The following is a 22,145-nucleotide window of genomic DNA, read 5'->3' as shown; positions in this document are numbered from 1 at the left end:
TTAGTATAAATAAACTCAAAAAATTCCATCATTTGATTTTTATTTGAACTCTAATTGATTTTTTTTTTAATTTTAGGATGATAAAAATATTTTTAATAATGTACATTTTATATATTTTAAATCAAGAAACTAACATTAACTACATTTACTTGAATATTTTGGATGGATGCTATATACTAAAACTCCTTTGCTGAGAAGAATATCTCAAATATTATCAGTAATTCATATTTTATGTATTTTCGAATCAAATTCGGTAAGGGTAATTGTGTTATTTGTGAAACTTTACAGGGATGGCAAAGTACAAAAACAAGTAAAGAAGTGTCAATTTAATGCTACTGTTTTGATGAAGTCTTCATTTTCTCTTTTATTGGTAAAGTTGAGAATAAATGCTTTGCTTGAAGAGAGAAATGAGTCAATTAGTGTGATCACAAGTGTTGTGAAGAGATGAGGTGAGATGCTGCCAATCACAACCATCCATTTGAGGTCATTAGATGATGGGGGGAGAGCATCATTGGCAACTCACACTTCCAAGATAGAACAAATTAGCTGAGGCAAAACAAATAAATAATAGATATATAAAAAGTGGCAAAAGAATCTTAATAATTGTTTACTTACACCTAAAGTTGGTGAACGATGAGAGGAGTAAGAAGAGAAAAATAACTTAATTCATTGACTGAGTCCTAGTCAACGTATGTGACACCTCACACTCCGGACAAAAATAATCAGCTGAGGTAAAAAAAAATATTTGGCTTTCCACGGCAAAATAATTTCATCAATTGTTTATTCAAGACTTAAAATAATGATACTGGGAATATGTTGAGATGAGAATGGCAGCAATCGTTTATTTATATTAAAAATAATTACAAATGAATTGAGTCCTGGTCAACATATCTTACAGCTCACACTCACAAGACGGAACAAATCAGATGTGGTCAAAGAAAAGTTGACTTTGTACAGCCGGGAAAGGTTTTCAACCGTTGTCTGCTCAAATCCAAAAGACAGTTGTAAGGGGAATATAATGTGATAACAGTTTCGGCAATTTGCTGTATCTGTAAGTGTCACTATAACTCGATCGATCCAACACATTGCTACACATGAATCATCCACAAGCTAAATGAATCAGCACAGCAACCATAATATGGTTCAACTTTCTTTTCACAGTGGAGGCGGAGAACGAGCCTCCTCTTCCTCCTTCTTCGATCGCCTGTCTTCCGTCTCCTCGAATCTTGGCTCTCTAGAGTAATCTGCCTCACAATCTGCCTCAAGTGATCATCTCTCGACTCCAACCCAGCCCTCTTCCTCCTCTAGTTCTTCGCTTCCACAAGCTCTGATTGTTGGCTCACCTGACCCGATCAATCTTGGATCATCCAACGCTGTTGGCGATGCATCTGCTGAATCATCTCTCCCACCTTCGCCTACCGCTCCGGCTAACCCCTCTCCATCCAAGAGCCCGAACCCTACTTCTTGGGCAGGTCTTCTCCGTGGTGTGCATGGAGGAGGCTCTTGGAAATCGGAGGCAGCCCTGAGGCTAAGCTGCTCAAGATCCAACCAATAGTCCTCCCTTACTGTTGAGTTGGACGCAAATGAGATGGCTGCAGCTCACAGTTCCTGGAACAACTCCATCTGCAGTAACTTTCGGGGTGCACATCTCCATTAGATTTCCTTAGAACCTCTCTTTCTAGACTTTGGGGTAGAATGAATGCCAAATAGTTGGAGTTGGTTGGAGGCTTCTTCTGTTTCAAGTTTCACTCGGAAATGGAGATGCAACATGTTCTCTTACAGGACCTTGATTTATCCGTGGTCAAACTCCCGTGGAAACTCAGGTTTCAATCGCTCATATAGCAGGTTGACAAAGCTCCTAGCTAGATCCATTTTGTAGGGTTGCAGTTGATTACAACAATTTACTTTATTATGTTATAGGTATGTGTTGAAATTTGAATTTTGATAATGAAATCAATGAATTTATTGGATTAATATGTTTTTGAAAAAAATGACATAAGAAATACTTCGATCAGGACCATCGAAAAGCTAATTATCGAGTAGAAAAGTCAAACGTTGCATCTAGAAATTATCGTATTGAAAATTGAACATTGAGCTAAAGGATTAATCGACATATCGAATATCGAACTTCGTGCTATAAGTTCGAACATCATGTAGAAAGGATCGGATATTACATTGAAATATTAGTTTTCGTAAGAAAGTCAACATATCGATGGAAGATACATATAAATTATTAAAAAATCAGGTGATATATCAGAAGATCATACAATACATCAAAAGTTTCGTAAATATGTTGGATATATGATTTATTTATCAAAGTTTTGATTGAAATAATTTTAGGTTAATTTGATCTTGTATTAGGTCGAAATAATGTCAAAAAGTTGTTAGGCTTGAAGTTGAATCGAATTGAGCTCGTTGGAGGACCAAACTTAGTGGTCAAAAATAGATTTAGGTGATAGTGTCATCATATGAGTCAATTCAATAAGTATTGTTTGTGCTTGTCAGCTTTTCCGATGATGATATTATTTATAACGATGATAGTATCGCATGGGACGACGGCAGAGCAATTCATTCAAAAGGCACATGGCTCACCTTACAGTAATAGAAAGTGATGCGACATACTCTCAGAGATCTAACACGTTATGGCCAGGTGGTGCATTGGACCAGCATTTGACATCCAATATATATACCAGATCTTATGGTTCAGTGGCTGCAATTAATTTATACTGCCCTTGTCCTCGGTCTCCCTAGTAATAAATTATTGTTGTGCCTTGTACAATTTTATCAGGCATTACAACTAGAGGAATGAAGTTTGCTGTGAAGATGATAGGATAATTGTACTGTTGTATTTCTTGCGGTATTCAGTCTAAACCAGTGTTTCAAATACCGGTCAAATTGATCAATACTTATGTGACATCTGGGTTGAAGTAACATCAGCAGATTGTATTTTGACTGCAAAGCATGTTTTACACACGTCGGGCAAGTAAAAAACAACGATACATATGGGAATCGTGATGTCTTACTCATCATAGTGGAGTTTATATCCTACAATGCTTGAAGTTTTGTACAGTAATCGAAAAGGATGGATAGAATGGCCTAAAAGGTCGGGGAAGGGGAGTGCATCGAGCTGCTCGGGCGGATGGGGGAGGAGGGCTTGGCTTGGGGGTGCCTTTATCTGTTTGAATGGATGGGGTTGCAGGAGCCGTCGCTGGTGACGCCGAGGGCTTGCTCGGTGCTGTTCCCTGTACTGGGTAGAGCGGGGAAAGGGGGACAAGCTGATGGTTCTCTTTCAGAACTTGCCCAAGGGGAAGAGATCCAGGGACTCTGCCATGTCTGGCCTTGCATCCTGTGAGAGGTGAGAAGTTCTTTTGTTCTTCATGGCTTTTGGCTACGTAATATTTCAAGTTTGTGTATGGGTTGTTGACTGCTTTATCGCCTTCCACACCTGTTGAGGACAGCCTTGTGGAGGATGCTAGGGTTTCGGTGCCTCGGCTACCGAAGAATACCTATAGTTGGGTGACACTTCCTGCGGTGCCTCAAGCCCACTCTTATGGCAGAATCTATCGCACTTTTACAAGGACTCAAGGCTATACAGATGCTCCAGTTGCAGTCATTTAACATCGAAGGTGGTCAACCTAGCTAAGGGAATCAAACCAGTATGTAACACCCTGGTCTCTGAGGAACACAATTTTGAATATTTTCTACCTTTGTAAGCCATGAATTGGCTCAGTTTCATGTTTTTCTGCTGTTGATCCTTTGGCCTCACAGCTTGTAACTCAGTTTTGATCTAATAGATGGTGTTTTATTACAAAATATATATGACAAAACTTTTTTATTTTTATTTTTTGCAAAGTATATGACACAAAATTTGCATAGCTATAAGATTGAATATTTCAACACTTGGACGATCCATGATCACCCGGACCTCATCCTGTTGAGCTGGTTCAACGCCGGCTGCAGAATGTTGTACAGGACCCAAAGAATGGCCGGAGCTACGACGAACAACAGAAGCAAACCCCTGCTATCATCAGAGGAGGCGGCGTTCGCCACCGTCATGATCTCATCCGCCGACGCGCCCTGGGTCGACATGAACCCAGCGGCCGCCAACCCGCCGCCGAGCCCCAGACCGACGACCACTGCCTTCTCGGTCCTCATCCTGTTGAGCTGGTTGAGTGCAGGCTGGAGGATGTTGTAGAGGACCCAGAGGACGGCCGGGACGATGGGGAGGAGAAGCGCGAGTCCGCGGTTGTCGCCTTCGGCCACGTCGGCGATCTGTTGAGCCGCAAACGCCGCGTCGGAGCTGCTCAAGCTGGCGAAGATGGCGCCCGCGATGGCGGTGGCGCTCAGGGAAGAAGGGGTGGTGGTGATCGTCGTCTTGGGAGCTGCTGCTGCAAGTCCTTTGGGGAGGTTTTGGAGGGACAGGAGAGAGACTGGTTTGGTTAGGGTTGGCTTTGAGGAGGTGAGAAGGTTTGGAGCAGGGCATCTGGCAGTGAGGATGGCCATGGCTGCCATGGTTGTCATGGAGGAAGCTTGCTTCTGGTTGGAGGAGTTGGTTGCTGTGAAGGGAGACTAGGGATTATGGACTGCCGAGGGGATGAGGTTTCCGTCGGAGAGAAGAACGAGTATGTGTGCACGTGTGGGACATGTGAGACAACAGGCAGCCAATAGGATGTTGTGTATTAGATTCTTATCTTATCTGTAGATTTGTATCGGAGAAATATGGATCTCATGTTCACAAGCCATGCATACTGTTTTTATCACCATGGTTTTTTGGAATAACAGTTGGTGAACAATTATAAGAGATGAATCCGATTTATCTGTTAATGGGACAAATTTGATTAGCTTAAAGATTTTTTTTGTATATCAAAATTTGTTAGGAAGAAATTTTGATATGGATTGAAAATCATAAATTTATTGAGTATTTTTTAATTTTTTAATATATTAATTAAAAATATTATCAAAAAATTATTCTTCAAATAAAAAAAATATATATATATATATATTATATTTAATTGCTGTGGGAGTATTCAGAACTCGGGATGGTCAGGTCCGAGCACAGAGCCGTGTCAGACCGAACCCATTATCCGAGCCACATTGCTTGAGGAACCAAACCGTCACGTCAATGTGTAATGTGAGCGTCGGAAACCCTCCGCTGCGCTGCGTCCATCTTTCGTTCAATCTGTTGCTCGCCGCCACCACTTCTTTTGGGAGGACGATAACGAGCTTATCGTGATCGATCCCATAAATCCGATCATCGAAGAAGATCAGAGGAGGACAAGCGAAGGGGCGCGTTCGCCGCGGCGGCCGTGTCTTCCTTTCGCCGCCTCAAACCCATCGTCCGATGCTCCTCCTCCTTCGGTAACCGCCTCTCTCTTTTTTTCCAATCTCCTTTGCCTTCTTGATCCCGTTCGTTGATTCCATCATCTTGTTATCCAACTGAATAAGATTTACTTTTAGGATCATTTCGATTCCTTTCTTCAACATATCTAGAAGTATGGGATGGAGTATTATATTCTTGTGGAATAGAAACAGCCATTTGCAAAGTTGTTCATCAAGCTTATTTCGATCACTTTTTACATTATTTAGGCAATTCCATTCGATGTTGTAGCTACATTATCTTCACTCGAGAGATAGTAATAAAGCTGGAGTAGAATCAACGGAATACAAAGTGCTTTTGAAAGATGGAATCGATCAAATTGTGGCCTGCCTCTGATAAAAGATTTTGACATTTTAATTGTTACGTTCTTCTTGAACGACACGCTGCATTTTTAACCTTTGATCCAGTCAAATTATTGGCTGAATTTATTTGGACGAAGATAATATGAGACTGCATATTATAGGATTTGTTGATAGACCATATTTTCTTCGACGTCGTTATGCAACCTTAGATAGTTGAACCAATTTATATTACTTGGTAAAACGATCTTGGTAAATGAAGGTTTTTTATCTTTGATAATTAGATGATTTGAATAGCTAGCTCCCTAAATTTCTGGAGAATGGAGATGTTGAAGTTGTGAAATTAATGGGCATTTCTTTATGCCAAAAAAGATTATTTCTTTATGATTATTTTCCAGTTTGAATTCAACCCTTTTGCTCCCTCGGCGATGCCACAAATCATCGGTGGCTAGACCTTCAAATTTCAAACATCAAGGAACAAGTATATTATTATTATTAAAATACCTTGGGTATTTACATATGACCCCAATATGACCCAAAAAATGAAATAAATATGATGTTTGGCTTCCTTGACTTGTTATACTGCAATAGATGCAATTATCCCATTTCATGGTGACTGGAGCAACCATGGTGATGGAGGTTGTTGAAGAACATCAACTATATTAGCAGGCAGGTGTCCCATTTTCATGGTGACGGGAGCAACCATGGTGATGGAGGCTGTTGAAGATCAGCAGCTATATTAGCAATTAGGTTATTATTCCTTTTGTTTAAGAGAGATCTGAAAGTCATATAATCGTTCTTTAGCCAAAGCGAAATGTGTCTTTCACAAGAATGGTATAAACTAATCAAGCTTCAAGAGATCTATATAGTAAATGTCATGCTAGGGGTTCCTTTTGTTTTTATGGTCCCTTTGATGGGACAATATGTGAATACAGCCATAAGGGAGAGGGTACTTCAGAAATAAATGCATATCGTAGGGGTTTATGCAAAAAAAAGTTATTATATTTTCATACACTATAAAATTGAGAAAATAGTTGCACGCATTTTAGTACTAAAATAAACATGATAAGTGTAGGATCAAGCTTTATCTAAATAATTTTGTTGTTGTTGTTTAGAGATGTCTTTGTTGTACTAATTGAAGCCTGTTCTTTTTTTATTGTTATGGATCTTGCTGTGATGCTGAATTCTGTGTGGATATGGGTGTGGTGAGAGTAATCAGCACTGAAGGCATAGGAAGAAAGTCCAGAAGCAAGTTTCAGGCAACTTGTGTAGCCACTAGAAACTTATGATTAGAAATTGTCATCTAGGGCTCAAATTGTGGATGAAAATAACTGTGAATAAAATTCTTGTTTGCGTAATTACTAATTTTGTGAGCAAGACCAGGTTTCTTACGGTTTAAGATTGTTTTAGTAACCTACGATGACCACTTGATGATTCAACTTTGTTCCACAGCTCCCTGTGAAGACACCCTAAACCAAAGCAACACAAAAGTGTCATATTTAAAGCCATGTTTACATCCAAAAGAATAATGGAAGAGAGCCGTGCAGACCTCGGAGCAGCAGAAAAATGTCATCTTTAAAGCTATGTTTACATCCAAAAGAATCATGGAAGAGAGAGCTGTGCAGACCTTGGAGTAGCACCGGAAGTCTTCACCACTTGCATCGATGGTGACTGATGCAGGTTGGTTCGAGGACGTGTTGCTGAGAGCAATGGTGAATCAGCCTATAACAGTCACCATCGATGCAAGTGATGAAGACTTCTGACGCTACTCGGAGGTTTGCACAGTTCTCTTCCATGATTCTTTTGGATGTTAACATGGGTTTAAATATGACATTTTTCTTCTGCACAGCTCTCTTCCATTATTCTTTTTGGATGTAAAAATGGCTTTAAAGACAACACTTTTGTGTTGCTTTAGTTTAGGGTGTCTTCACAAGGAGCTATGGAACAAAGTTGAATCATCGCCATCGTAGGCTACGGGACATCTGAAGATGGTATGTACTGGATAGTGAAGAACTCATGGGGACTGGAGTGGGGCGAAGAGGGCTATCCTATTAAGACATCTCCCAACCCGGTGTAGAAGAAGCCATCTTTGATGAGAACTGAAAGCTAGTTGTTGCTGCCATAAGAAGATTAGGTTGCCGCTTTGATCATTCACCTTCATGCAGAACTTTGGTAAGGCTTTCCACTGTATCCTTTAGTGCTACAACTACTCGTCATGTTGCAGGATATCACATTACTATATAAAATAAGATACGAATATGGAATTAATGATGAATTGGGATACACGGCACTGCATGACAAATTACTAGTAACTTCGCACACTTGAACAAAACAAACTGTTTATACAATAGAATTGACTACCGGCAAATTATTATCATAGTAAGATGGCAATGTGGACTTGTTCATCGAACCCAACTTTTTGCAATGATATAAAGGATCAAGAGATGCCAGTTTCATGAATGATATACTCATGGACATGAGCAAAATCTACTGCGATATATAAAGCCACAGTCATGGCAGATCTCAACAAAAAAACATATCAGCAACGCGTCCTCATCATGCTGATAGCAATGGCAAACCAATCTGTCTCTGGCCCAGAGAATGAGATCGATCTGATTCGACATTGTGGTCCTGACCGGATCAGTTCTGAATATCCCCCGACAACAGCAGTAATTAAAATAAATAATATATTCATTCCTGATTTAAGTTGAAGAACAATCTTTTAATAATATATTTAATTAATATATAAAAGATAAATATTTAACATATTTAATAAATTTATAATTTGTAATCAATACCAATTTTAATTATTTGATATATAAAAATATTTTTAAACTAATCAAATTTATTGAATTTATTCATCGACTATTATTATAAACTGCTATATATATATATATATATATATATATATATATATATATATATATATATATATATAATCAATTTCTGAAACTTTTATCTCATTGTATTCCCCCTAGTAGACGTTGGTTGAAAACTTTTTTCCACTTTTGTTGTAAAAATCAATTTTCTTTGACGACAGCTGAGAGTGTGAGCTGTTGTGAGCCACTTAATAGGTTTTTATTGATTGATGCTCATATATTTTATTTTTAATAAAGAGATATCACTTTTTTCAACAATATAAAGAGATATCACTTTTTTTCAACAATCCATACTGTTGAATTAGGTTATTTCAAACTCAATCGGTCAATTCGATCCAAATCAAGTCGATTTAGATCAGATCCCTTTGAATCAAGTCAAATCCATTGTATTCAAGTTATATTCGAATTATACTCGTCTATAAAACTTATTAAAATATATTATTTTTTAGATTAAATTTATTTCAAATTTATCATAGAATAAAAAACTCATCGAATATTGTTAGAATCGCATTATAATAAAATCCTCAAATTTTATTAGAAAAAAATTCATACTAATTGGCTTTTATGAGATGATATTTTAGCAAAGGATATCTTTATTTATGCTTTCATCAAAATACCTTCAACAAATTATAAAAATATAATGATTATCGTTTAATTAGATTTGAATTGATTTGTTAGAATTAAACTATTTTTTTTAATGAATCGGATCAACTGATTTAACTAAATCTTAACTATTCAATTGATTTAATAAAATCCTAGATTACCCTTTTATTTTCTCAAATTACCCCCTCACCTTCACCCTCACTCCTCCCGCTCCACCTTTACCGTCTTCTCATCCTCCCATTTTGTCGCTTCCTCCCCTTCCCCGTTACCTTTCGCTTCTTCTCTTCTATCTTCCTCCCACTCCACCTCTTACCTTCCACTCCACCACCCTCCTTCCCCTCACCCCACTCCCACTCTACATCAGCCTCTTCCTACTCTCACTCCACCACCACCTCCTCCCAATCCACCTTCTTCTCTCACTTCACTTCCTCCCCGTATTCCTCTTCTTTATCTACCTTCTGACCTCCTCCTTCTTCTTGTAATTTACTTAATTGACATAATATATATTGAAAAAATATATTAATTTTATATAAAAATTATAATATTAAGTTTAAATTGATTTGATAAAAATTAATTCGAATTATACTCGATCACATATTCAACATAAAAATATTTTTTAAAAGTTAATCATCTTAAATTCATATAAAAAAACATATTTCCATATCACCTTAGTAGTTCCAGAGAAATTTGAATATGTTTAGTAAACATTCAAAATTATACTCTAATTACACTCAATCATTCAACAAAAAATATTTTATTTCAAAAATTAATTAACCTAAATTTATATAAAAAATAATAAATATATTAACATCTCATCTTAATAGTTCAGAACAAGTTTTGATAGATTTAGAAGTTTGAATTACACTCGATCTTAGATTCATTCTAAAAAAAAATTATTTAAAAAATTAATCACTCTAAATTTATATAAAAATTTAAAAAAATAACAGTAAACATATTTTCATCTCACCAATAGTAGTTCGAGAAGTTTGAATGTATTCTAAACATCTTAGAATGATTTACTATTAGTTCTAAAGAAAATAAGATTGGTTTGATAAAAATACATTAATTACACTCCAATCATACTCATTCACATATTCAATAAAGTCTAACTCGATCCGTTTCGCTTGCTCGAACCCAACCCGATCATTGGTTGCCATAAAAGAAAACATCATGCGTAATTCCACTGATTCCAGACTATTGAAACAGTAATTATCATCAGAAAATATTATCATTCATTTATTTTAAATTATTTTAAATTATTAAAAAACCTTTTTGAAAAAAAATTCATTTTTTTTTAAATTTTAAGTAATATAATCTCTCAGCTTATTTCCTCCGACGCTATCCATTTAATCGGCTCGGCAATCCATCGGGAAACGTTGATGGCGCTCAGAACCCTCGGGGCCTTCTCCTCCTCCTCCAACGCTTCTACTACTCCACCCGCTCTCTGCCCTCACAAGCCCTCATCGCTCCTCCCCTTCGTCCCTCTTTCACCTCCTCCTCTTCCTATTCGCTTCCATCTCCCACCCCTCAAAGCCCAAGCAACTCCCCGATGCTCCTCGTCCTCTTCCGCCTCCATTACCTCTCCGTCGCCCATCTTTCTCCCCCATCTCCAAGCCGATGAAGAGGAGAGCGAATTCGACCAGGGAGGACCAGCAGCAGAAGAAGGAAACATCGATGAAGAAGCAGAGGAGGAGGAGAAGGAGGACGATGAGGCCTCCGACCCCATTCTCGAGTTCTTCAGGTTCCGCTCCTCCTCCTCGGCCGATGACCCCAAGCAGGACGGCCGCCTCTCCCTACAGAGGAACCGTCGCACGTCTTGGCACATCGCCAACATCGACTCCGCCGACCTTGACCACGATGGCCTCGAGGACGAAGGACAAGTGCTCGAGCCGCCGTCACCGTCGCCGTCGCCGCCACAACCGGCGGAAGATGGAGTCGTGGCGGAGATCTTGGGCGTCGCGAGGAGCCTCCCGGAGAACGCCACGCTGGGGGAACTCTTGGGTCCTTACGCCGGGAGGGTCGGGGAAGGGGAGTGTATCGAGCTGCTTGGGAGGATGGGGGAGGAGGGCTTGCCTTGGGGGTGCCTTTATCTGTTTCAGTGGATGGGGTTGCAGGAGCCGTCGCTGGTGACGCCGCGGGCTTGCTCGGTGCTGTTCCCGGTACTGGGTAGAGCGGGCATGGGGGACAAGCTGATGGTTCTCTTTCAGAACTTGCCCAAGGGGAAGAGATTCAGGGATGTATGCGTCTATAACTCTGCCATATCTGGCCTTGCATCCTGCGGGAGGTGAGAAGTTCTTTTGTTCTTCATGGCTTTTTGCTATGTAATGTTTCTAGATAACAACTGTAGGTAAAACCCTCGGTACCGTTACTTATGGAGATAGTTGGAATGATACAGTAAAAATTAGTCCATAATGAAAATATCAATTGTAATTAAAATCTTGAGCTACATAAAGCCTGTGCATATTCTTATGAGATGGCAAAGCTGGAACTCCTATATGATACAGTAGTTTAAATCCTTTTCTTCTGTTGTATATGATTTCTGGGAAGAAATATGTTCTAATGCTATAGCAGTATGGGGACTTGTTGCTGTTGCCTCTTATTACTTGGATTTGATTAGACTTGAATGCTAGTTGTATTACACAAACTAGTCATGATTATCCTCAAGTTCAGTTCTTCAAGGATGCCTGAAATTTGAATTAGTGGAAGTCAAATTGATGTTTGGATGAAAGTTTATCGTCATTAGAGGTTTTATTGGTTTAAGAAAATTTAGGACTTACTATGTCCTTGGGTTATGTAAAATCATAGTATGGTAGTGTCATTTTATAATGTTTCAATTAATTGCAAAATTATATATATATTCATGCCTGTGCAGTGGTTGATGAATTTTCTTGATGTTTGACCTATTTCCAGGCATCTGAAGAAATATAAAATATACTGTAGCAAGCCTAGAGGAAGAACAACAAACTAAAACATCCCACATGAAGAACATATTTGCATACATGCATATAGATGCTATACCTACGGCATGTGCAGACACAATTACATCATACAGAGAGGCACAGAGCAAGGATGCATGCAGTTTGCCATGTTGCTTATCGTGCCTCCATGTAAAACTGGTGCACGAACATGGTGCAGCAGAGGGGGTAACCCATCAATCCTTGGAAAAATATATTATTATACCAATTCAGCATTGTCTTGAGAGGAAAAGTTCTCTCATTTTTTCCTGGACCTTTTGCAATCAGAAATACTTTCTGGTTCTTACTTGATGATCGAACAAAATTATCCTTTATCTACTCGCATGTTAAGCTTGAGTGTCTTGGTTTTGCAGTTATAGGCCTGATTCAACAGCTTGCTTGTGGCACTTGTACTTGTGCCTTTGATCGTCATTTGAGTGATGCTGATTTGGTGACCCTTTTGATTGCCTGGCTGACTTTTTGTGACCCTTTTGATTGCACCAATTTTTATATTTTGTCTGATCTTACTCATTTAAAATTACAGATATGATGATGCCTGGAAAGTGTATGAAGCACTTGAAGTCAACAACATCAAACCAGATCATGTAACTTGTTCTGTTCTGATAACCATCATGAGGAAAAATGGTAAGCACTCAAAGGATGCCTGGGAATTCTTTGAAAGGATGAACAGAAAAGGTATCAAATGGAGTTTGGAACTCATTGGCACTCTTATTAAATCCTTCTGTGATGACGGGCTGAAAAAGGAAGCTCTCATCATTCAAGCAGAAATGGAAAGGAAAGGAATTTCAGCCAACATCATAATTTACAACACCTTGATGGATGCCTATAGTAAATCCGACCAGGTTGAGGAGGCAGAAGGTCTCTTTCATGAGCTGAAAGAAAAGGGACTAAAGCCAACTACAGCAACGTACAACATTCTAATGAATGCCTATAGCAGAAGAATGCAACCTGAAATAGTTGAATCTTTAATAACTGAGATGCAAGGTTTAGGCTTGAAACCAAATGTAAAATCATATACCTGCCTCATAAGTGCATATGGAAGACAGAGGAAAATGAGTGACATGGCAGCAGATGCATTTTTGCGGATGAAAAGGGCTGGAATTAAACCCACGTCACACTCATATACTGCTTTGATTCATGCATATTCAGTTGGTGGATGGCATGAAAAAGCATATGCCGCATTTGAGAATATGAAAAGAGAGGGGATATCACCCTCAATAGAAACATACACAGCTCTTCTTGATGCATTCAGGCGAGCTGGTGAAACTGATAAATTAATGGAGATATGGAAATCCATGATCAGCAACAAAGTTGAAGGTACAAGAGTTACATTTAACATTATTCTAGATGGTCTGGCTAAACATGGTCTTTATGTTCAAGCAAGAGATGTGATACATGAATTTGGAAAACTTGGCTTGCAGCCAACAGTCATGACCTACAATATACTGATGAATGCATATGCACGGGGAGGGCAACACTGCAAGTTACCACAGTTGCTGAAAGATATGAGTGCCCTCAATTTGAAGCCTGACTCTGTAACTTATTCGACAATGATATATGCATATGTTCGTGTACGTGATTTTACTAGAGCATTCTATTATCACAAGCAAATGGTCAGAAGTGGGCAGGTGCCTGAGGCCAGATCCTATCAGAAATTGCGGGCTATTTTGGATGTCAAAGCTGCAACAAAAAATCGGAGGGATAGAAGTGCTATACTTGGAATACTGAATAGCAAATTTGGTTTGAAACCGAAAAAAGGCAAGAAGGATGAATTCTGGAAAAACAAAAAGAAGAGATCTATTATGACCAGGGTTGTTGGTGATAAAAAATAATCTAGTGAAATTCTCCTTCAAATTATAATCGAATGACTTGGTTCTTGTTGGGACTGATAACTACATCTGCTTTGGTTTCATTGGTTATATGTTCTTTCCACCTCATGCGTGCATCCGTTCCTGACTTGGTGTGTCATCTAAAAACAATTATATCAAATGAGATGGCACACCATTCCAAACAACTAGATGACAGTGAGTTAGGGAATTTTCTTGTGAACCACTGCAAGTGATTATGGTTATTCATGGTCGTCCTATTTTTATGAAAATATGGCATTGCCTTGTTGATCATTTTTATGGTGGTGCAATACGTTTCAGGTAATCTCTTTTTTTACATTAATTATTTTAATGTGCAAAATATAACATGTGTGGCTAAGCAGATTTCTGGATTAAATGCAACAATTATGATGCTCATTCATGTGCTTCGTTTGATTTGTATATTGTTGTTTGACAGGGTTTAGAATATCATGAGGACGAAAATTTTGTTTGTTCCAGCTGTATGGTGACTTCATTCCGTTGCTCTGTGACCTTGAGAGAAGCTCACTATTGAGCGCCCTCCATGATTCTGGAGTTGTGAGATATATATTATGAACTTGGTTGTCTTCAGTGTTATACTGTAAAGCTGATTAAATTAATCCCAATCAGCTGCAAAGAAGTTGATTACCCCGTGGCAGTTGCAGTGCATATGTGGCTAAGAATTAGTGTAATTTCAATCAATGTTTGTAAAGTTGATACCAGAGTCTGTAAGAATAATTTTTGGATTAAGAAGGGAAAGAAGCTGTGATGGTTCTGACAGTTGTGAGACCTTGCATCACTTGGGATTAGGGCAAACTTGTTATCATATATGTGTGTTATTGTCTTTGTAAGTGAGTTTGTATCATCTAACACTTGGTATCTTCTGTTCCGTGTGATTAGATTCTACATCTCAATGTTCATTGTTGTGTGTGCTTCGTACCATTGGTATTTATTTTGATCTTGTAAAAACCTAGGATGTTGCGCTTTCCATGACATAATCTGATGGTGTAGTTGTTTGGATTGAGCACCAAACAATATTGTAAGAACCATATTCTAAATTTTGGCTTCTAGTTGATTATGGTTCTAAATTTTGGCAAACTTCTCGTTGCGGTGGCATTCTCCAGCTTGCCCTTGGCTGGGAATGACATCGCGTTGGAGGAGAAGCTCTTGTACTTGTACTGCGACTTCCCGATCATCGCTCTCGGTTCCTCCATGCCGCACCGCCCGGACACCGACCCCAGAATCTCGAACTACGTGCAGCTCTTCCTCCGCGAGATTACGACGACCAGAGCTTGGTCCGACGATTGCACGCCCCTCGAGACCGTGTTCTTCGACGGTGGCACGCCGTCGCTAGTCCCTCCGGGCTTCGTCTCCTCCATTCTCGACGCGCTGAAGTCGAGATTTGACATGTGCGATAGCCCGCGATAGCCCGGAGGTGTCGATTGAACGCGATAGCCCGCGAGTTATCATGTTTACAAGTATACTCCTGGAGAATTTTCTCTACCAACACTTCTCGTCGACGCTGCGTGACACGCCATGGTGGCTCTGCCACCTCTCTCCTCCGACGCGATGTCATCCCCAACCAAGGGCAAGTTGGAGAATGCTACCGCTACGAGGAGTTTACCATAATTTAGAACCATAGTCAACTAGAAACCATAATATCAATCGATAATCAATAAGAAATCAGAATATGGTTCTTACAATATTGTTTGGTGTTCAATCCAAACAACTACACCATCAGATTATGCCATGGAAAGCGCAACATCCTAGGTTTTTACAAGATCAAAATAAATACCAATGGTACGTAGCACACACAACAATGAGAGAGTGCGAGCTAGCACCAAGAAAAGGGCTTCAACTAGCTAAAAAGGACGGAATAAAAAGGACGTCGATCTACTAGATAAAAAGGACGGAATAATGTCGACAGTTTGGATTGGATAGGATCTTCGGACGATAATTACCGATTTTTATAGTATGGAATTAGTGGAATTTGCTCATGATGTTTTCCTTTGTAGAACCACATATTAAAAAAAAAGTATTTTTCTTATTGTGAGAAATGAAAGTTAGTCCCTCTAAATTGCAATCAACTTTATTTCATGACAAGGAGCTTTTTAGGAGAGGATGATGACATGACACCACCGGATGGCTCTTTTAGCTACATCTAATTGACAAGTAAATTTATTGATGTCGAGCCACATTGGATAGTTCCTCATCTTCCTTTCCGCTGTCACCCATTGGCAACTTGGTTGGTTGTTTACTTCAATGGCAATAGTATGGTCGGTTGTCTACTATGTTTATGTACCATTTTAGGTTCATGCACTCTCATGTCATTTTATTTTCTGAATCGATAAATAAATTTTGGATATACATATTTATTCAATATTCATGCATATTATTTTGGATAATATCTACTTTATTCGTGAAGAAAGTGGATAATAAGTCTAGTTCATGCATATCAGTTTATATCCAAAAATAATATGCATGAACCGGTAAATTCTCCTCATATTATTTATTTTATTTATGAATATTATTTTAAATATAAATTTAAAGTTTTGGCTCATCGCTTCAGCCAGCCAACAAACCAATTTGGGTTTCTTTCGGCTTTTCATTTTTTTCAATACAACAACAACCCATAGTCATCAAAAAAATACAATTTTCTCCTCTCGTCCCCATCTATTTATTGTCGATTTAGGTGAAGAACTCGAACAGAAATGATGCCCCCAAACCTCTTGATTTGCTTAGATATTTATGGAATCCCTAATCACTGTTGCCTCCAATCGTCCTTATGTTGAGGTAATTGTTTGCTTGCTAGATTTTATTTGTGTTTTCTTGGATCTCCAAGCACTGGCTAAGAGAGGGGAGTCAAAGCCTCAGAATTGGTAGTTGGTTTCCCACCAAGTAACGTATAATGTGACGCGGTAGTCCCATTTATTTAATTATTCTTAGTAATAGTGTTTGTTTCAAAGCAAGCAGTGTCAGGCTCATAAGCAAGTAAAGCAAGGCTAGAAGCAAGGTATAGCATACTTTGAGTTAGTAATCAAAGAACGAGACCAAGGAAGCAAGAAAGCAGTACAAGAGTTTTTAGATCTGGTGTGATTATCGACAATCTTTCCATTTTACGGATTAGTGTTATTTTACCTATGGAAATATTAGCCAAGAATTAAAATCAGTTTGACTGAATTTGACTGCATAAGAAAAATTTCTACAGTGACAAGTTTCTACGCAAACCGGATGACTCAGCTTTAAACAGGTTTGACTTATGAAGCAACTCCAAGATCCAAACGGGTGTGTTGTATGGTATAGAATAATTCTGATCAAGTTTCGATCTAGTTGCATTTTATTTCATGAAAGCGAGAAGCATCTGATCAAGATGATTGTGGATGATTATAACTCATAAAAGTAGTATAACTCATAACTCATCTGATCAAGATGATTGTGGATGATTATAACTCATAAATTTGGTATAAGATCACCGCTATAAATGCTCTTAAAAGAGCAGCAACTCCATGAAAACAAAACATTCAGATAAATATTCAAACAAAACAAGTTGATGCATTCATACCGATCCCTTATATATCACAATTCAATAGAAACATGTGAGCACCTTATTGACACATTATAAAATAAAAAATTACAATTTAAGCAGAAATTACATTTTACATCATTTAGCTCATCATTATCAACACCAGAAACCCAAACCCTAAAATTTAAACAAACATATGACACATTATAAACAAAGATGCATTTGCTGAGGCATACCATTCAAGCATTCAATAACAAACACATAAATCCCACATATGCAGCTATGTAATTACAACTCATAAATTTAGGATAAAATCACCTTCAATAACAAACACATAAATCCCACATATGCAGCCATGTGATTATAACTCGTAACTTTAGAATAAGATCGCCGCTATAGTAAATTAGTAATAATAGACTATACACAATTGCACATAAACATAACAGGTTCACCACTGTAAGTGCTCTTAAAAGAGAGAATATAGATGACCCTCATGTTTGGGCCAAATAAAAAACTCATGACCCTTAATTAAAGTAAACTAAATTCAATATGAATCTCAATTGAAAAACAAAAAATTACTGAAGAAATGTCGTCTAGAGCAGACATTATGTTTTACATCATCAAGCTCAACAGTATCACCAACACAATCCAAAGCCCTGATAACAAAAATAACATTTGTGCAAATTATACAACGATGCATTTGATGGGCATGGAGCATACCGTTCAAGATTTCAATAACAAACACATCGTATCAAAAGCTAACAATTTAGAACTACCCAAATATTCAATCAAACACATCGACGGAGAATGTAAATTATGCAGTGTCACAAACATTGCAATGAATACGAGCATGCTAAGGTGCCAAAACATCTTCCACAATCTCAAGGTGAAAGACATTCACATAAATCCCACGGGTGATGAAAATGACCAACACTTGTTTCGACAAAATGCACAAATGAAAAAGCTAACATATTTTAGGTCCTTTAGATATACATAACACTCGATTGAACATTTACATACCAATACAAAACCACAATATCTTACTCACATATCGGTGCAGATTATTTTAACTTCAACATTGAGGGAGGGGCAAATGGATCACAAGAAAAGAATTAAGTAGCAAGATATCCAAACTTAACACATGGATATATTTGGACCCACCATTATTGTAGGACAATTGAATGTGATCATTGGAACAAAAGAAGTTCCTAGTAAATAACCATAGATATGTAGCTACTCAATTAAAGATTTTCAACCTTACAACTAAAATGGAGCAATCTTCAAATGTAACAATCCACAATTTCTATTCATTTAAATAAGGATTCAATATAAAATTTGAAAAACTAGAGAAGAATATGTTGCCTAGAGCAGACAACATTCACCAGTTTACATCATCTAGTCCAACCAACAAAAGAAAAGAGGGGAATGATTTCATCATTTATGCAAACCATAAAATGGATCATTTACTTTATGAGGTGTACCATCCAACCTTGAATAACAGACAAACATCAATAGCAACACAACAAACAAAATAATAGCTTATCTGAAACAGAGAGGAAGCAGCCAACAACGACACACACACTTCCTCTTAGATGCCTCGCTACTTCAAACAATAATGATGCAACCAAACATAAGCTTTGCAAGTATAGATCCATGAGGAAGTGAACAGAAAAGACCTCCCAAGGAACGTCCATTCAAACAAGAAACCCTATTACCACAGAACACGTCACACATTCTGCGTATCGAGTAACAACTAGAGAGAATATTAAGCTAGACTTGAGCCATTGGTCTCAACTTGTTTACTTTCCAACAAACTCATAACAAATAGCCAAAGCAACAGAGAACCAGAGTAGCAATGTACTGGACACCCAAGTTCGAACAGCAACAACAAAACGATGCAATATTTTTCATCAAAAAAGGTGATATAAACCTGTGTCAAACATATGTATCTAGCATAACTCATGGTAGTATAAGACACTTATCAATCACACAATATGCTCAAGTTTCATTTAAAAAAAAAGCATATTCTAGAGCATTATAACATATCTGCACAGACACAATATGCAGGCACTATGCATAATTCCAACATGAAGCTTATCAGAGAAAATATCTGAACAGCATGTTCTGCAGCACTCCTTTGCAAACAATGTCTTTTTTATATAAATCTCAAAATGACAAATACTACATCCATGGAGCAGACATTACGTTTTTCATCACCTAGCTCAACAATATTCTCAGCACAATCCCAAGCCCTAATAATGTTGAAAATAACAAGTAAACTTTTTCTTAAAAGCATATAATGAACCGAATATTAGGAAAATAACAAAATTTAAGAAAAAGAAGAAATATATAAAGCACACCAAAAATATAAACAATAAAAAATAATCCTATTATTGAAAAGTAAACAAAAAACAAGTCTTTAAATTGACATGTAACCTTTTCTTAAAGGTCCATCAGAACAAACTACAAACAGGAATAACATAACTTCAAGAAGCATAAATTATAGAAGCACAACGATCATGAAAATGTTCAAAGTAATTTATCTTAAAAGAGATAAAAGGAGAAAAGAAGGATTGATTGGGTATCAAACTCTTTTATAAATTTGAAGGGTAAACATAATCGAAACAACAATTAAAAAAATTTGTAAGAGGTTCATATTCATTTTCGTCCAACATGAGAAGAAGACATCATATGTCTACCTTCTTCTTGCCTAGATCCAACCTAAGAGCTACACATGGCTGCAGTGGTTGCTACATGGGCCATCCAAACTGCCCCGCCATCAACCTGTTTTGGTTGGAAAACAGAGCATTGAAGAGAGGAGACAATGATCATGCTTCATCCATACCATATGGATCTAGGCTTCAGCATCACCATGAACAGTCAATCGAACACCAAAATGGTGAATGATCGAAACCATCATTTATTTTAATTTCATCATCATCACCTCTTAGTGAATCAACAGAAGTAGTAAGAAATTAACCAAGCACTATGAAGAGAAAATTAGGGAGAAAATAAATCTTCAATATTAGAAAGAGAAAAAAGAAGAGCGAAGTCAATTATTTCAAAAACATCAATTATTTCCTCATCGCAAGACTACATCTTCAGCATCACCATGAACAACCAATCTGAGTTCGAACACCAACATGGTAAATGGTCGAAACCATCATTTATTTTAATTTCATCATCATCACCTCTTACTGAATCAATAGAAATAGTAAGAAACTAAGCAAACAATGTGAAGGGAAAATTAGGGGAAAAATAAATTTTCAATATTAGAAAGGAAAAAGAAGGATGAGAGAAGACAACCTTTTCAAAGCTGTCAATTATTTCCTCTTCGCAAGACTACATCATCTGATCCCCAAATGTCTTATGTTGTGTACTAAACTAACCAGCTAGCAAGGATGACATCACCACAATCCAAGCCAACCATTGTAATTACCTTTCCTTCCCCCATTATCAGATAGATCCCTTTGATTATTAACAAATATAATACTCCCAATAGATCCTTCTCTTTTCCATTACATTTTTAATTGTAGTAATCATATGAGTGAATAGACAAGAAAATCTTGGTTCCAACAAATTAATTCACAGAATAAAACAAAAAAACAAATTCTGCACAAGAGAACAACAAGACCAAATCGACATAATGAGCAGAAACACCACAGACTAACCAACCGAATTCCAAAAACAAAATCATGATACCACAAAAGTTTTCACTGATATCATGACATGGACTTATACCAAACTTTTGCATACGATAGCTCATGGTATAAAAAGATAATAATTTTCCCAAACAATATGACCAACTGTTGTTTCAATAAAATGCACAAATGACACACTATAAAATTTCAGGTCCTTAAGAAATACACAACACTTAATTGCACATTTACATAACAATTCACCACTACACAGATATTTAACTTAACACAACTGCAAGATCATATGACGTAATAAATTCTGAATAGTATATAAACTCCAAACAGCAATAAATCCTGTACTACTTTGCAAACAGCGTGTAGATTCACAAACACTAAAATTATGTGTCAAACCTTCACTCAAAGGGCATTATTTGTTGTCAATTCCAGACAAATTCCTAGGAGTAACATATATTATGGCCAAAACAACTACTATTTATAACTTGCATCAATATGTCTTACTCACATATCAGTGAAGATTATTAGAAAAACTACATTGTTGAGGGAGAGGCAATTGAAAGAAACAAGAAGAATAAGTAGCAAACATCCAAACTTAACACACGAATGTATTTGGACCCACCATTAATGAAGGACAATTGAATATGATCATTGGAACAGAAGATGTTCTTGGTAAATAACCATAGAAGTGCGACTACTCAATTAAAGATTTTAAACTATACAACTAAAGTGGATCAATCTTCAAAAGCAATCATCCACAATTTCTACTCAATTAAATAAGGATCCCATATAAAATTTGAACCACTAGAGAAGAATATATTGGCTGGGGCAGACAACATTGATCAGATTATATCATCCGGTCCAACCAACAAAAGAAAGAGGGCAACAATTCCAAATGACGCCGACTGAACAAACATTTATGCAAATTATAAAAATAATCATTTTACTTATGAGATGCACCATCCAAACCTTAAATAACATATAAATACCAA

General features: G+C 37.5%; 2 protein-coding genes across 2 annotated transcripts; one reads left to right on the top strand and one right to left on the bottom strand.

The window, feature by feature from the left end:
• Positions 1–3,817: 3,817 nt before the first annotated feature.
• On the bottom strand, positions 3,818–4,614 carry LOC103996005 (photosystem II reaction center proteins PsbY, chloroplastic-like). Its single transcript, XM_009416797.3, has one exon. It carries the CDS (start codon positions 4,519–4,521, stop codon positions 3,916–3,918), a length of 606 nt encoding a protein of 201 aa, XP_009415072.2. The 5' UTR covers positions 4,522–4,614; the 3' UTR covers positions 3,818–3,915.
• Positions 4,615–10,508: 5,894 nt separating this feature from the next.
• Positions 10,509–14,897, top strand: LOC103996006 (pentatricopeptide repeat-containing protein At5g50280, chloroplastic). Its single transcript, XM_009416798.3, has 3 exons — positions 10,509–11,442; positions 12,657–14,280; positions 14,417–14,897. The coding sequence occupies exons 1-2, from the start codon at positions 10,538–10,540 to the stop codon at positions 13,963–13,965; spliced, it is 2,214 nt and encodes a 737-aa protein (XP_009415073.2). The 5' UTR covers positions 10,509–10,537; the 3' UTR covers positions 13,966–14,280; positions 14,417–14,897.
• Positions 14,898–22,145: the final 7,248 nt, after the last annotated feature.

Source organism: Musa acuminata, chromosome BXJ1-8 (assembly GCF_036884655.1).
Source record: "Musa acuminata AAA Group cultivar baxijiao chromosome BXJ1-8, Cavendish_Baxijiao_AAA, whole genome shotgun sequence".
NCBI classification, from domain to species: domain Eukaryota; kingdom Viridiplantae; phylum Streptophyta; class Magnoliopsida; order Zingiberales; family Musaceae; genus Musa; species Musa acuminata.
Note: the sequence above shows the minus strand (reverse complement) of the source record. Positions and strands in the feature narration are given on the sequence as shown.